Source organism: Zingiber officinale, chromosome 5B (assembly GCF_018446385.1).
Source record: "Zingiber officinale cultivar Zhangliang chromosome 5B, Zo_v1.1, whole genome shotgun sequence".
In the NCBI taxonomy this organism is placed as follows: domain Eukaryota; kingdom Viridiplantae; phylum Streptophyta; class Magnoliopsida; order Zingiberales; family Zingiberaceae; genus Zingiber; species Zingiber officinale.
This window is the reverse complement of record NC_055995.1, coordinates 75,375,643-75,393,043: the sequence shown is the minus strand read 5'-3', so window position 1 is coordinate 75,393,043 and position 17,401 is coordinate 75,375,643. Positions and strand designations below refer to the sequence as shown.

Genomic DNA, 17,401 nt, shown 5'->3' with positions numbered 1-17,401 from the left:
ATTTAGGACTTTCCTGCAAGCTCATTCAAACACATTAGATCACAAATAACCTTAACTTTGAACCCTTTGCCATTATCAAAGCTTAGGTTTGATCGTCGGATGCTTTCCGCACCAACAGAGACAACTTAAGCTTAGTCAACCAGGTCAACCTTGACCTAGGGATATTGCACCAACAACCTTAAGGCATAGAATGATGCACTCTTAGTTAAAGTACCATGGAGAATACAAGATAAGCAGGATGGACTGTAGATTAGATGGGTGTATCACACATACTTGAAGAGGGTAGACATTTGACATTGGCAGGCTAATCACACAAACTCACCACTTATCAAGAAGTAAGTCTAAATTAGGGTCCAGATAGTGATATAAATGAGATTGCAGAGCTAGCACAGCAAAAACTGGTAGAGTTCGTTTCCATTGTATAGTCAACACCACAAAGGCATCAATGTGATACATGATTTCTTTCGAGATGCTAGAGCCCGCAAATCATGAGTAAGGATAGTATGGAGGAAACATGTACACCCTAGTCACTCATTCACGTTATGATTACTAGCACACCGTAGGTTATATACCAGAGATCGGTTGGAGTGCTTAGCCGACGAGGAGAGAGTTTGCCCTTTTTGCTAGATGGAGCTAGAGACCCAAGAGCATATGTTCTTTGGATGCCTGCTAGTGCGCCAGTTATGGGAATGAATACGAGATGGTTGCATATGACTCTGAATATTAGCATGTATAGGAGGATGTCTCAAGTCTTTATCAGGCAATATCATGGCACTAGTAGGTCCACCATGGTCCACCATGTATGACCAGCTCGCAACTATAGTATTTTTGAGGGTCGAAGGCTTGATGTGGAGCTGGTATACCAGCAGGTACATGTCCATGTATATAGGACTTTGGAGGTGCATTCAGGAGCATGAGATGGCATAGACAGTTGGCGTGACACTGATGTTGGTGGTCTTCATAGATATGCTTTCTACTAAAGCGTCGACTGGAGCAACTTTTATTTTGGCGATTTGGATGGAGAAGGATGGGTCAGCTGGTTGATGAGGGAGACCACTTAGTAGTGCGTTATACAAGAGATGAGAGTATGCTTTCGTATTGAGGGAGACTCCATACATGTGAGGAGAGAGTGGGGATCTGGGTTGTAGAGGAGGATGCTGGTGATGTCCTATGGAGGGAGGCATTTATTTGGGTTGGGGATGGATTGTAAATGACTATGGAGAATAGATCAATCACTAATGATCTATCTAGTCTATAGTAAACAATTATGATAAAGACAAGTCAAATATGTTATGGCTGATGCTTTGCCAAAAATTCTATAAGGATGAATAGATTCATCACAAATGATCTATCTAGTCCGTAACAAACGACTACAGTAAAGACAAATCAAATCTGTTATGGTTAAGACTTTATCAAAAAGTCTATGAGGGTGAATAGATACATCATACATGATCTATCTAATCCGTAACAAACAACTATAATAAAATAAGTTAAATTTATTTATAGTTGGTCACTTGCTCAAAGTGAATATTAAGTTGTTTGGATATTATGATAGTTGAATACGGTCCATGTCAATGTCAGCTCGGAGATTAGTTGAATAAGGTCCATGTCAATGTCAGCTCGGAGATTGACGCTGGTGCGATGCCATTGGATGGTCACATTCGATTTCACTGACTAGCTTCGGAGGGTCACAACTTGTACCTCAGGCTTTGATGTGCTATTTTGGAGGATGTTTCTGTTGGAGGTCAGCTTAGATATTGATGGTGGAGCATTGACACTGGGTGGTCATATACCGGTTTCTTGATGGCGTTCACTGCTTATGGCTAAGGCTTGGATGCACAAAGTGATTAGTTTTGTAAGGATGATATTTACGAGAGTACACATCATGAACTAATAATTATCTATTGGGTACATGTTTTATTATACCATCTTTCTTCATGGTGTATGTTCTTTCATCCTATGGATTTTGAGTTGATTGTGATTCTCAAGGCATATGAAAAGTTGTGAAAAAGTCTATTAATTATTAATTATTAATAAGATGGTTACAAAGATTTTTTATTCATCCAAGGTATCTGTATTATGGGCTTGCGTCTAATGAGTTTCGATGGGGGACGATTTTTCCTTATTTCATCATCAGTAAATTCAAGTGAATTTTGAGATGCTATCCTAATATTATTAGTAGTCTGAGCACTATGGATATATAAGAGTTCTCACTGTGACGTGGATACTATGAGCTCCTTTGTTGAATTCAAGGAGTGGCTCCCAATTTAGGGAACCGCTTCTCCATGTTTTTTTAATTAAATATTTTTTTATTTTTGTTTAAATAAATAAAATAATTAAATATTAAAAAAAGTTAGGTAACATAGTTGTTAATTTGTGAATTTAAATTTTCTAAAATTTTAATTATATATAATTTCAAATATGAAAAATATATATAATAAAAAAAGTGAGGAATTCATTAAAATATGAAATTTTATATTTTGACGTAGTAGTGTGTGTATATGACAACAAAAGAACTCATAGGTTCGACAACTATGTATGCTATGTACGTCCTAACTTGTCAAGTAAAAAATTGGAGTATTTGATTGATGAGTTTGAGAATGAGGAAATGTAATGATATTAAAATATAATGTTTAGATTGTGAGTTTGAAAATAATAATTTAAGAATGATTTCTAAATTTATGAGAATTAACCAAACTCATAACTAAATAAATTTTATTTTCATTCCCATTCACATTCCATCTCATTATTAAACTTATACTTCCATCATTTAATCAAATGCAGCATGAATACTCGTTATTTGAATTATTCGCCTCGCCTCTTATTTAAATTAAATCCTATATATTTTTTGAAAAGGAGCGTCGCAACGGGATCAATGGCTAATGTTGGTCATGGCTCCCCAACTTCCCCGCCACGGTGGAGAGAGAGGGAGAGAGAGGGAGAGGGGAGCATCTCCGATCCGCTCGCGCATCCCGAGGCCACCGTCTACTTCGGCTCCTGCTCTTCTTCCTCTTCATTCTCCTCCGCTTGGGTGAGAGGAGAAGGGGGGAAAGAGATCCTCTCTTTCTTTTCCTTTCTCAGACGGGATATCTGTTTCATCGGTAGCAGCGCCGGGTGAGAGTTTGGGATGACCTAAAAACTTCTTCTTTTGGGCGTCCGGTTCTTCTTCTTGTCTTCTTCGTCATACTTCCTGTTCTTTTTTATTTCCTGCTAAAAGTTGGGATAACATTTCTGAAACCAATCGGATCAGGCCTGCTATCGTTCGATTTTATTCTCCCCTATTTTTTCCCCCTCCAATGCAGATTGAAATTGTTTATATTAGCTCGGATTCTTCCTAAATAGAAAAAAAAAATGCAACTTTTTGGGTGGAAAAATAAGATCGAATAATTGCGTCTTCCTTATGCTGATTTCCGATATCTGTGGTCTATGTGGATCGAAACGATTAGGTTACATAGAAACATTTGTGTTCTTGCTTGAATTCTGATTGTTATCCACCAAATCAAGATTCTGTCATCGGAATTATTTAATTAAAGAAGACAATTGACCGTGAGTAGATAGGTGAATGGGGAGCAAAGAGAAATGATTTAATGCCGATTTGTTCTTGCTTGAATTCTGATTGCTATTTATCCAATCAAGGTTCCCTCACAGGATTAACCAATCAAAGAACACAATTATCCAGAGTAGATAGGATAATAGGGAGCAAAGGGAAACTGTTTAGTGCTCTTTGTTCTGCCCTGAATTCTCTCTGACATGAATTGTTCAATCTAAAACACAAATTAAATGAGAGCCGATAGGAGAGAGGAGAGCAAAGGGTAATGGTTTAATGCTAGTTGTTCTTGTTTGAATTCTGATTGTTATTTATCCAATCACAATTCTCTCGCAGGATTTGCTGATGTCGAGAGGCAAAATGAAATGGTTCAGTTCTTTGAGGAAGGCACTAATCCCCCAGTGCTGTAAAAGAGATTATGGGAAGGGAAATTGCAAGTCCATTGATTTTGGTCTCCTTGGTTCACAGGAAATGGAGAGTTGTATTCAGAATTCTACTTCACTGCCGCCGCCGATCGCCATTAAGGAGGATAAGCTGATGGCTAAGGAGAGCGAACAGAGTTCCCGTGGCTGTGCCTACACAGCAGCCCTTGCCACTGCTATTGCTGCAGAGGCTGCAGGTGCAGCCATTCGGGCTGCGGCCGAGGTCATTCGCATAACCACCTCAATGACTAAGTCCTCTACTAAACTGACAAAAGAGAATGCTGCCATTAGAATCCAGAGTGCATTCAGAGGTCACCAGGCATTGCTCTTATTTTTATTCCCACTTCATTCGTTGGATCTACAAATAATTAATTTTGAATTGATTTAAAAGTGAATATTCTTGCCGACATGAATACTTGATCTACTTAAGCTCCTAATTGACTATTATTTTTCCAAAATTATTAACCATCAATTCTTTTATTATTTTGGATCATTTGGGGTTTGACTTTATCTTGATCTTGTGTGCGTTCTTGTTACAAACCAATGATCAGAAACTGGGAATTCTGATTATATACTTTTGATTTGCTTTTTTCACTCTTCCTTCAAGGTAAAATTTTGCTTGCTAGGTGCTTATAAGTTCTGGTATGATTTAGATCTTCCGCATTAATTTTAGCCTTTTCGAGTTTGTTGGCTCACTAAGTGTTTCTATAATATAATCACAGTAATAATCAAATTTTAGTAAGCATCTTGCTAAAATTATATTATGGAAGTATTGAGGCATTCTTATATTATGGAAGTTCTTATCATGATCATACTTGGTTGAGTTCTTCTCATATCATTGGAAACTCAAGAACTTGTCATTGATCATAGCAAGTTATCCTCACATTACAGGAATTCCTTATTTTAGTTTACTCCCAATTAAGACTTTGTTATCGCATGATCATCTTAAGTAGAGTTATAACTTCCTTATTTAATTGGCATCAAACATAATCCACTTGTTTAAAAGTGATCTTTACAACTTTACCATCTCATTGTGTTGCAAAATTCATCAAGGCAAGGGCTTCTTTCCAAGCTTCAAGAGGACTGGACAGGCTGAGGAGAGTTGTGGATGGGATCGCCGCCAAGTCGCAAACAACAAAAACCTTGTACTCCTTGCAGACTATGTCGAGAGTGCAGATGCAACTTCCTCCGAGGTACAGACTGGAGGAGATCCACATTCCTCAGCAGCAGAAATGCGAAAAGGAAAACGACAAGAAAAAGGTAGGAAGGCAACTGATTTCTCTCTAGATTATCGCATTCTCCTCGTCTCCTTCTGTTGGATGCTAATGGTTAATGTTCAGTGACAGATAGGAGAGGGGTGGGATCATGGTTCTCAGTCCAAAGAACAAGCTGAAGCAAAACAATTGAACAGGAAAGAAGCTGCTTCAAAAAGAGAGAGGGCTTTAGCTTATGCATTTTCTCATCAGGTAGGAACTTCTTCTGATCTTGTCTATCGAAAGTGGACTGGATCAGTCGAGTTGATTCAACTGAATTTAAAAACACTGATTCTAAGATCAATGTTTATGTTTTGACACAGTGGCGGAGCTCGTCCAAATCTACAGTCCCAGCAATGAACCTCAACAGAGGTGGCAAGTTCGTTGTCCAAGAGGCCAGCAATCCCCAGTTGGGATGGAGCTGGTTGGCGCGCTTGATGGCAGGAAAACCATGGGAAAAAAAGCAAAACGGCTCCTTTAAAACTCCCAGCTGTGTTGGTGGAGCACGACCGGCTGCCATTGCCGCCAAACACGGCAGTGACTCTGGCTCTAGCTCGCCTGCAGTGCCACTCTCGCCGCCGTCCTCGGCCGCGAGCAGCAGGAAAGATTCATTGAGCTCGAGACGCAACAGCCAATGCTCCCCTAGAGGCAAGGTGAGCGCGCGGTTGAGGCGACACAGCGTCGCAGGGCTGCCGTCGGTGACAGACAGCAACGGGCTCGGCCGATCCCTGGTGGAACTGAATAAGAACCACGTGGCATCCACGCAGGCCGCCAAGACAGGCTCCCGACTGTTTCCAACGGTGAAGGAGCAACCGGCACCTAGGATCCGGCGACTGTCGTTGAACAAATGACGAGGCTAATGGCCTGGATCGTACTGAAAGTGTGATTTATGTGATCATGTCAAAATATGTTCTTGGATGATACGTGAGAATATGAAAACTGATTTATTTTTTATTTCCACGGTGAATCATGATTTAATCCATGTTAATCTGGCTCATATTGTGTTGTAAAAACATTTGCATCTAAATTTATCAATATTCAAATTTTAGATCAGTTTGTTTGATCATTTGCACATTCACCTAAGAACAAGCTCTACAAGTCATTCTTTTTCAAATACCATAATGCAATTTAATTCATGAGCAACAAAACAATCTTCCATGAACTCACATTCGAAGTATTGCTTGAATGGAGTAGTTGTACATTAACTATGGCAAAAACATTATGTTGCAAAGAATTTATACCGAGCATCATGCCACTTAGAGCTACAGCTATGATTTAATCAAAATTTGACATCTTATGGATTTAATTATCCACCATCATCTCTTCTCATAGTTAAAAGTTTTACAAATGAAGGTAATCAAAATGCAGATCCACCACCTTTGGTCTTCCCAAGTAGAATGTCTTTTGCTTCATTAATTTTTGAGGCAAGATAGTGGCTTCCCCCTGCATCAGGATGATTGGCAACCATCACTCTTTTGTGAGCTTCTTTTACTTTGTCTGGAGGAACACTTTCTCTGATTCAAATAAGAAAATAAATATTGGATGGAGATGAGCAAAAGATGTTCATGGCCATGAAATTTACAAAACCAGTGTACATTAGACACCTAGGAGCCAAACAAATTTAATCAAATCTGCAGATGACTCGATCCCAACTCCGACGAAAGTGGAAGGTAAGGAAATAAGTACATTAAAATGTGCTACTTTCACTAAATCACAAACACTGGACGAAAAGTCAGAAAACATCACTATTCATGAGTGTGTTAGTAGTTCAACAGAATGATCTTGTCCAGCATGCCTTTTAGATTATAGAAGGAAATGGAAATGGGAATCAATCTAGGAAGTTTAAAATGATTTCAATTGTTGTTCATTCAAATGCAACAATGATTCTGGATTTCAGAGAATTTATGAATCTACCACTCTTACATTTGGGACCCTTCCATCGAATCCTTTCTCAACGCCATTAATCCAAAGAACAAACTAAGATTTGCTGAAAGCCCTGTTCTATTGCTTAAAAATTCACCAATTACAACCGTCTAAATGAGTGCAGCCTAGAGTTGTCTTCACGTACATCCTTTAAAGATCTCTATAATCAAAGTAAGCAAAGAATGAAGAATAAAAGTACTTTATTTGCAAATACAAATAAAAGTACCGAGAGGTCCAACATCGTAACTAATCTGGGAAGTTAGGTGAAGTCAAGGATGTTCAACATGAAGGTTTCAGTAACTCAATAAATTGCTTTAATGGATATAAAGCCTAGATGCCTCGGTAAAACAAAGAATATAGTTAACCATATCACTGGTGCATACCTGACCCCAAGGATAAGAGCAGCTTCCCTTCTAGTCATAACAGGCTGGAACCCACCTTCATAAAACTTGCGCATCCGAGGAACGGCTGGGCTTGCCTTGTATGCATGCCAAGCCTGGATACCACGCCTACCAGCGAGAGCAGCTGCAGCAACTGCAAGTCCTGCTAGAAAAGGTGTAGCCTGCATGTAGCCAACAAAAAAATATTATCGTCATCATGTAAGTTCCAACTTTTTAAGATTGAGTACGCGATTCTCTTTTAAATCCTTGCACCTTGTCCCTTCAACTCTAATCGTTTCGGCTATTCCAACTAAAAAATACATTGGTTGCCTTTGCGCCTTGTCAAAATTACACATTATTTCTAAGATAACCATGTACCATATTCACAAACTTTTTAAAATTTGTCGCCCATGTTATACTTAAGTACAATTCAATTCAAAAACTTTTTATTTCCATTTTATGTTGTTGGTGAAACAATGGTTGGAAATATCAGTATTGGATATGTTCCAATAACCTAGGTATCAGCCGTGGATAGGAGAAAAAATTAAAATAATAAGAAAAATGAAAAGAAATAAATTTATGAAGTGAAGGAATAACAAAAGGCATCCAAAAATAATAAAAATATTAAATTTCAAATAAAAAGGGCAGCTCGATGCACGAAGCTCCCGCCATGCGGGGTCCCAGGAAGGATCCATTGTACGCAGCCTTATCCTGTTTTTTTTTGCAAGAGGTTGTTTCCAGGATGCGAACCTGTGACCTTTTGGTCATATGGCAACAACTTTACCGTTGCGCCAAGGTTCCCCTTCAAAAATATTAAATTTCAAATAATAGATAATATTATTGCTTGCTATTGTATTTCCTATCGCATTAAATTGCCAATATTTTTATATCTATTAGTATGTTTAGAATACTAATTGATATTGTTTACTTTATGGCAACCAAAAATGCATTTTAGTAGTAAATTATTAATCATAATTAAGTGTTAACAATCATTAATAATGATACATTTGTTAATTGACATAAAAAATAATAATAACTAGTATTGTAATTTCATTCATGAATAACATTTTCTAATAAAATTAGATATTAAATTATTTGAACAATCAGCAAGCAGTGTTGGAATTATTATTTTAATTAAGTTTATCATTAAATTTTTAATTAAAATAAATATCAAATTTATTTTAATTCCAAAATTTGGTACTAAATAATTGGTAATAACTTTCAACAAGTAAATATTAACAATATTTTCTGAAAACAAACACTATATTTAAGTAACAAGAATTATATAATGCTAACTAGGCTAAGTTAATAATAGAATTGCTAATTAATAATATTATTATGCATTTATTAACATAAGTTAATATTTATATTTAGTATACTTAAAAATCCTTTTTTTTTGCCCATCTCATCCCTCACTTGTCCTCCCACGCGTGCAAAATTTAAAGACCTACATTTGTTATCGGACAACTTGTAATCGCCAAGTTTTGGACCCAAAATCTACCGTTTAGGCTCTTTTTAGAGTCTTTGAACATATTTTCACTTATTTTTAATAACTTTTTGTATTTTGGGTATTTTTGGTATTTTTATCTTGCAATTAGAGTATTCAGTCTATTTAAGTATCCGATTCAAGGTTTTGAGACAGTTTTGGTTGAATACTATTTTTAGTTGTCGTCTCCTTCTTGGAACGACAAGTTTTCCTTTTTCCTTGTATTCTTCTTTGAATCAACAGAGATTAGAAGTATTGATTTTGATATTCGTGCACGAATCAACGGAGTTGATAGCTATTCGCTACGTTAGTTGATATTAGAACTGAACTAATCTTGCAAGATCATGCCACCGAGAAGACAACAACGCGTTGACAATGTCAACGTGTATGAACATGATCTTGAGCAGCGAGTTCGAGAGATGGTGAATGAACGAATAGGGTGGATTGAAGGGGTTGTGGAATGACTTGCTGACAGGATGGCAACGTTGTTCGAGAACCAAACTAGAAGAAATTCGATCCATCGTCATCACCAAGCGAACTTGGAGGTGGGAACAGACGATGAGGAGGATACTTATAAAGAAGAGGCTTACCACCGGCAACGTCAAGCATTAGTAGAGGATGATCGCAGGCACTGGGATTCAGGTATGAGAAATGAAATTCCTGAGTTTCATGGCAGCTTACAACTTGAGGAGTTCCTAGATTGGCTGGCGTATGTAGAGGCTCTTGGTTGCAACTAGATTGCGCAGAAAAGCGACTGCATGGTGGCAACAACTGAAATTGACTAGAAATAAGTTGGGTAAGGCAAAAATTACTAGTTGAGAGAAGATGAAGAAGCTCATGCGGGAAAACTTTTTGCTATACAATTTCTAGCGACTACTATCAAAGGTTGCAAATCTGAAGCAAAGCATCCGGTTAGTAGATGAATATACCTCTGAATTTTTCCAACTAATTGCGAGGAATGAAATACATGAGACAGAAGATGAGGTGGTGGCACGATACATTGGGGGGTTGAAATACCATATTCAAGACATGGTTAATATGTTTGACCCTATTTCGGTATCTGCTACACACCATATAGCGTTGCACGTCGAAATAGTGGATTTTTCCCTACAAACACTCGGTGTGATTGTTGTGGTTGGTAGCAAGGGTGCCGGGCAAAGTAATAGAGGAAATTGCAGCAATGGCGAGGATAGATTGGGCATAGGCAATCGGAGTGTAGGAAGGTTGTGGCAAAGAAAGCACTATTTGTGGAGAATGAAGATTGTGGTGAAGGCATAGAAGAATTGTCTGGAGACCCGAGTATGACAAGAAGGTAGCAGACGAAGTGTTGTTGGAAGGAGATGTCAAGACGACCATGGTGGTTCAACGTACTTGTTTGACACCAAAATCAATAGACGATGACCGATTATGAAGTAATATTTTTCAATCAACATGTATCGTTCCAGGCAAAATATGTCATCTTGTGATCGATGTTGGGAGTTGTGAAAATATCATATCGCTGACGTGTTCAAAAGTTAAATTTTTTGGCGGAAAATCATCCCAAACTATATAAATTAGCATGGTTTAAAAATGGAGGTGAAGTATTGGTGTCAGAACTCTTATTTCTCTCTATTGGTCTGAAATATAAAGATATTATTTGGTGTGATGTGGTAGCAATGGATGCTTGTCACCTATTGCTAGGCAGACCGTGGCAGTATGATAGACAAGTACATCATGATGGACAAGCTAATACTTATAGTTTTGTGTTTAAGGTAGCCAAAATTGTGTTACTACCTATCCGACAGACGATGGAGCAAACTATGCTTGCAGGTGAAGCATTGGCTTTATTATCCATGGCTCAGTTGGATGGGGCGTTACAGAATGCAGAAAGAGGGTTTACATTTATAGACAAGGAAGTGTCTGAACCTAGCACTGTTCTAGATTTTTAGTGGCTCCACTAATTGCAGACTTTGATGATATATTTATTGAAGGGCTACCAGACGAATTATCTCTATCTCGAGATATTCAGCATCATATTAACCTGGAGCCAAGAGCATCTCTACCGCACAGACCGCATTACCAAATAAGCCCGCGTGAGCATGAAGAATTGAGGCGACCGGTTGAAGATTTGCTAGCTAAGAGTCATATAAGGGAAAGCATGAGTCCTCATGCTTTCCCTACCCTTTTGGTATAAAATGTGTGTGGATAGCATGGCCATCAATAAAATCACTGTCATGTACCGCTTTCCCATGCCTCGTTTGAATGATTTACTTGACTAAATTAGTGGAATAGCTATGTCACCAAATTGGACTTGAAGAGTGGGTATTACCAAATTCGCATTAGGACGGGGATGAATGAAAAACAACTTTTAAGACTAGGGAGGGGTTGTATGAATGACTTGTGATGCCTTTTGACTTATCCAATGCCCCTGGTACCTTTATGCGTGTGATGAATTAGTTGTTGCGACCACTTATTGGTAGATTTGTCATGGTGTATTTTGATGATGAAAAATGATATGCACAAGGAAAAAAACTCAATGAAAACCTCAAGGATAGACACATAAAGTGATGGGGCCCACAAAAAGTGAAATGGTGGGCCATGACTTTATGTGTCTATCCTTGAGGTTTTCATTGAGTTTTTTTCCTTGTGCATATCATTGCTCTTTGATGATATGTGCAACTCCAGAAAAACATCTACAACACGTAAGGGAGGTTTTTAATGTGTTACGCAGAGAAAAATTTTATACTGTTATGAAAAAGTATGTTTCTGTCCCCCAAGGTGGTATTTTTAGGGCATGTGATTTTAGGAGCGGGTTTGGAAGTTGACCAAACTAAGATACAAGCAATAAAGGATTGACCTACACCGATGACCTTGACAGAAGCAAGAAGTTTCACAGATTGGCCTTGTTTTACCAGCGTTTCATTGCTTCTTTCCGCAGCATTATAGCTTATATAACAAATTGTTTGAAGGGTTATTTGAGTGGATTGAGAATGCAGAGTCAACTTTTCGATTGATTAAAGATCGACTTACAATGACACCGATCTTAATCCTTCCAGATTTTTCACAGCCATTTGAGTTGCACACGGATGCTTCCTAAGTTGACGCAGTATTCGGTCAGAACGACAGACCTGTGGCATTTTTCAATGAAAAGCTTTCTAGAGCGAAACTTAATTTTTGTACTTATGATGTGAAATTCTATGTCGTTGTGCAAGCCATGAGGCATTGACATCACTATTTGTTTCATAGGGAATTTGTGTTATAATAGATCATGATTCATTGAGACATCTTCACGGGCAGGACAAGGTGTCACCTCGCTATGCGAGATGGGTTGCTTATTTGGAACAGTTCACCTATGTGGTTAAACATAAAGCAGGGGTTGATATTTGAGTAGGATGCTTTAAGTCACAACAGCAATTTTCTAGTTACTATACGGGTCGAGGTGTCAGCATTTGACTCTTTTCATGACTTGCTTGATACTGATCCTTATTTTTCGGTGATACTGCCCATGACGTACGGGATGGAAAGAGGACTGATTTTTTGTTGTATAATGGATTTAGGGTTTAAATGTAATCAGTTATGCATTCCAGAGTGTAGCCTTCGCTTACGAATAATCAAGGAGTTGCACGGTGAAAGTCATGTTGATCGGGACCGAACGTTGCATTTGGTTCAAACTTCCTACTTTTGGCCTACATTGCAATGAAAAGGAGAGCAATATGTGCAGCAGTGCAAAATTTGTCAGGTCTTTAAGGGGGCAACCACTAATGCGAGTTTGTACATGTCTTTGCCGATCTCTTCTCGATTTTGGGTTGATATTAGCATAGATTTTGTACTAGGCCTGCCGTGTACCCCGCGAGGTAGGGATTCCAACTTTGAAGTGGTTGATAGATTTTCTAAGATGCTTCATTTTATTCCTTGCAAGAATACTACAGATGTTGTTATGGTGGCACAACTATTCTTTCGGGATATCTACCGTCTTCATGGATTGCCGACATCCATTGTTTTAGATCGGGACACCCGTTTCCATAGCCATTTTTGGCGTAGCATGTGGAAGATGGTTAATTCACAGTTAATTTTAACCGTGCATATTATTGCATTGGAAGACGAATGTTGTGAATAGGTCACTCGGAAATATACTGCACTCTCTGCTTAGTAGGAGACCATGTGAAGAGTTGGGACTAGAAGTTGTGTCAAGCGGAATTTGCTACAACCATGCCGTGAATCGAAGTACTGATTTCAATATATTCTAAGTGGTTTATTCAGCTCAGTCTCGTGGTCCACTGGATTTGTTGACATTGCCTAGTACGGTTTAGTATATAGTAGAGCAGCTGACTTCCTGGATTGTTTGCAGGAGATCTATAAAACAGTACACGATCATTTATCCATCTCTAATTCCAAGTACAAAGATAGAACAGACCAAAAACGCCGACGCTTAGAGTTAGATGTTGGGGATTTTGTCTGGGTGGTTTTAACGAAGGATCGTTTTGCTGTTGGGGATTACAATAAATTATCAGTCGAAAAAATTGGTCCAATCGAGATCATTGAGAAGATAAACCCCAATGCGTACCAGTTGAAGATCATATTCATAACGCCGATGTTTTTAATGTGAAGCATTTGATTCCCTTCCATGGTGATTCTGCTGAAGATGAAGTGACCGACAATTCGAGAGCGAATTTTCTCCACCCTGAGGAGAATGATATGAGTTCGACAGAGCAATCTTCCGGAGGTCATAACTTTTGACTCGAAACTCGGAATCATGCTTTGTCAGTGCTCACGCATGCAGAATTTAAATATCTACGTTTATTACTGACGAACCATTAACTGTCAAGTTTTGGACCTAAATTCCATTGTTTAGCCCCTTTTCAGAGCCTTCGAACATATTTTTACCATTTTTAGTAATTTTTATATTTTGGGTATTTTTGGTATTTTATCTTGCAATTAGGGTATTCAGTCTATTTAAGCATCCTGTTCAAGGTCTTGAGACAGTTTTGGTTTAATACTATTTTTAGCCGTCGTCTCCTTCTTGGAAGGACAAGTTTTCCTTTTTCCTAGTATTCTTCTTCGAATCAACATGGATTAGAAGTATTGATTCTGGTATTCGTGCACGAATCAACAGAGTCGATAGTCACATGACCACTCCCTCACCTCACATGATGAAATCCCAAGCAAACACGCCGCATGTATGGGAGATTTCGCACCTACAAACATCATCAATGCTCAATTTCACCATTTTCACTACTTTAGAGTCATTGTCACATTAGATATTGCCTAATTTAACCTGAATGTTCACCCATTTTGACTTGATTTTAGGCTTTTAAAAGTTCTTCTTTCTTCTCTCTACGATTAAGTTGAGAATCAGGTAAAATGGGATTGGAGTCAATTCCAATCCAACTTGCGCAATCCAGATTGGGATCAGCCAAGTTTGCCAAACATGGTGAAACCATTTCCAATGATAAGTTGGAATGCTTTGGCAGTTGATACTCTTATCATTTCCTGTAGTTGAGGGCTCAATAAATTTTTGTGTCCCATGTATCAACCATGGGATTATGAAGGTTTATGGTGCATCTCTTAGGTCATTAATCCAGAGCTTTAGGGCATCAATATGAACCATGCATAGTCCAAATTAAGCGAACTCTTATAAGACAATAACAAAAACATACAACGCAAAGATAGATAAGCAATAACAGAATACATCAGTAAGAATTATGAGTGAACATATATATATATATATATATATATATATATATAGCAACAGTTGTAGCACATAAACAGTCATATATACGCATATACATTGCATATCCATACAATATTTAAAACTATATACATCGGGTGTACAAAGGTAAAGTCAAATATATTTGGGTTATTCACTCAATCCCAGTCGAATGTAACTGGATCCAGTATAATATGAACTGGAAACCAGCACATATATAGATAGAAGTCATAACAGGATCTTGAAAAACCAGTAGTTTTTGCTCAGTTGTATCCTTTTTTCTGGGTGCACTAGAATTTGGTTGGAACTTCCAGCTATCTTGGTAGGAAATTGATCTCCATATTTTTTTCTTCATAAATGATTTTTTTTTCTACAAGGAGTTGTGATGTTTTTCTATAGGATCATGGGCAAATTCATTAGCTCCTATTTGTGGTGCACAATTTTGTGGAATGCCAGTTCCTCATGACAGTTATCCAGTCAATTAGACTGGGGTTAAAGATGGTTTTTATCCTTGTTGTGTCCTATATATATATATATATAACCATGGAAGTTATCATAATGAACATAGATTAAACACCGAAACATGAAAGAAAAGGATAATGAATTCGCGAATTCTATTACAAATGAATAAATTTAAGGCCCCTAGGAGTTTGCAACAAGAATTTCTTACCTAAACTGGATACAAGTATCAAGTTAACAGAGATGTATACAAGAAACTACACAAAGCTAGATGATTAGCTATAAGAAACTACAAAGAAATCCTGCTACTATGGACATGGCCACGGAACAGAGTTCCAGAAATAATCAAGTTTTTAACCTGAGATCTAGGACAGAAATTTCATTGCAAACGGAAATTTAAAATAAACAACAAAAAATATTTCCTCAGAGATATATTTGACCACCCAAATCAGATGACATCCTAGCAACACAAAATCAAATCAATATCCACGGAGATTCAACCATCAGCTCGATTTATAAAAACGAATTAAGGTCCTGAAGCTTCAAACTTCATCCTACCATCTCCGAGAGGGGCGCACGGGAAACCAACCCCAATGGACGGTTCTTTTCACAATTTCACTACTTCTTAACACAGATAAACATTCAGAGATCCGACAAAAGAAGCATCCATTTAGCTACGATTCCAAGTTTTTATTATTATTATTATTATTTTTTTGCAAACATCTAATGAAACCATAAACAAGGAGAGATTTTCGAAGCTCACCATTTTCGCCTGCGATCTCGTGAGAGGGTGGAAGCATTCGCCCACTCTATTTGATCGCAATCTCAACAATCATGCCTTATTCAATCGATCGATAGATATAATCTAGGGTTTAGTTTCCGGTGGTTACTTCGGCTATTGGAGTTTGAGCAAAGCTTTGTGTACCCAATAAGCTACCCAAACTATGTGCTCGAATGAAAGTTCATGCCACTTTAAGCGTGATATTTAATGACGGTTGCGATGTGTGGGTTATTCAGTGTTGCGTAAATTATATTTATTTGCCTTAATTTTCAACGTCCTTTTAGCTTCAATGAGTTGAATACGACGGCGGCCGGTCCGAAACAGGTTGTCAAGTTGGACCGGATCCCATCTTACTGGTGGAGTTCTTCATAAATTTAATTTGTTCTGTTTTCATTAAATTCTTCGAGGACGTTCAATGTTGATTTTTTAAATAAAAGAGACGCTCCATTCCTCAGGTTGATTTTTTAAATAATTACAAAATGAAATAATTATCCTTATGTATATTTATCTCTTATCTAAATCTTAGATTAGTCGAGCCTGTTATAATAATTATGATTTTATAATTATTTTAATATAAAATGATTTTTAAAATTAAAATTATTTAAAATCTTTAAAAAAATTAAATGATCATTTTTGAACCTGACAAGTCGTTAAGTATTTCATCCCATAATTAATTATAGATATCTAAATGAATTTTGATTTGATATATATTATGCTCTATTATTCACTTAAATAAAAAATTATGATCTCTCAAAGTTTACATTTTGTAGTTACTACAACGTAAATGTTAAACCCTAAATTAATTATAGATAATTTTTTATTCGAAATGAATCACAAAACATATAATATATCAATCAAAATTCGTTAAAAAATCTATAATTAATTATGGAGTGAAACTTATAACAACCAATTTCAAATTAAAAAAATATTATTTAAATCTTTTTTAGAACTCTAAACAATTATAGTTTTGTTTTTTTTTTTCATGTTGTAATAATTATAAAATTATAGTTGTTATAACTATATATATCAATTATGATTTAATAATTATTATAACCCGTTCGATCAGTTCAAAATTTTAGATGAGAGATATAAATAAAATAATAATAAGAATAGTTGTATTTTACAATGGATGAACATCCTTTTAATAAAATAAAATAAAATGGGACGTTTATTTTTTTTAAAAAAAAAACCGCTCGTTTACTTTTTTTTTTGGTTACCTTTAATAATTACTTGATAAAGGTGGTCGAGTTGTATTAAGTTGTAGATTTTATTGGGAGATTGGTGGCCGGTTTGAAGGGAGATTGGATAGACGACACTTCTAAATCCTCGTTTCTTTCTATAATGTTAGTGTGCAAGTGAAATACAAACAAATAAGTAGAAAGACTAAAACTAAGAAAGGAAATGCAAACCGCTAACACATTCGTTTACGTGGTTCGAAGATAACTTGCTCCTACTCCACGGCGT

General features: G+C 37.1%; 2 protein-coding genes across 3 annotated transcripts; one reads left to right on the top strand and one right to left on the bottom strand.

The window, feature by feature from the left end:
* The first annotated feature begins 3,895 nt into the window (after positions 1–3,895).
* On the top strand, positions 3,896–6,122 carry LOC121987497 (protein IQ-DOMAIN 3-like). The gene is made up of 4 exons (XM_042541260.1): positions 3,896–4,288; positions 5,023–5,229; positions 5,316–5,435; positions 5,546–6,122. The coding sequence occupies exons 1-4, from the start codon at positions 3,908–3,910 to the stop codon at positions 6,071–6,073; spliced, it is 1,236 nt and encodes a 411-aa protein (XP_042397194.1). The 5' UTR covers positions 3,896–3,907; the 3' UTR covers positions 6,074–6,122.
* A 205-nt stretch (positions 6,123–6,327) lies between these two features.
* LOC121984552 (mitochondrial import inner membrane translocase subunit TIM14-1-like) lies at positions 6,328–16,102 on the bottom strand. 2 transcript variants are annotated; one of them, XM_042537531.1, is made up of 3 exons: positions 15,920–16,102; positions 7,529–7,707; positions 6,328–6,736 (listed from the first exon to the last, which is right to left on the bottom strand). In XM_042537531.1, the coding sequence occupies exons 1-3, from the start codon at positions 15,920–15,922 to the stop codon at positions 6,580–6,582; spliced, it is 339 nt and encodes a 112-aa protein (XP_042393465.1). In that variant the 5' UTR covers positions 15,923–16,102; the 3' UTR covers positions 6,328–6,579. The 2 variants fall into 2 exon arrangements, with proteins under 2 accessions (XP_042393465.1, XP_042393464.1); XM_042537530.1 differs by lacking the exon at positions 15,920–16,102 and having other exon boundaries at positions 7,529–7,713.
* Between the last annotated feature and the right edge of the window lie 1,299 nt (positions 16,103–17,401).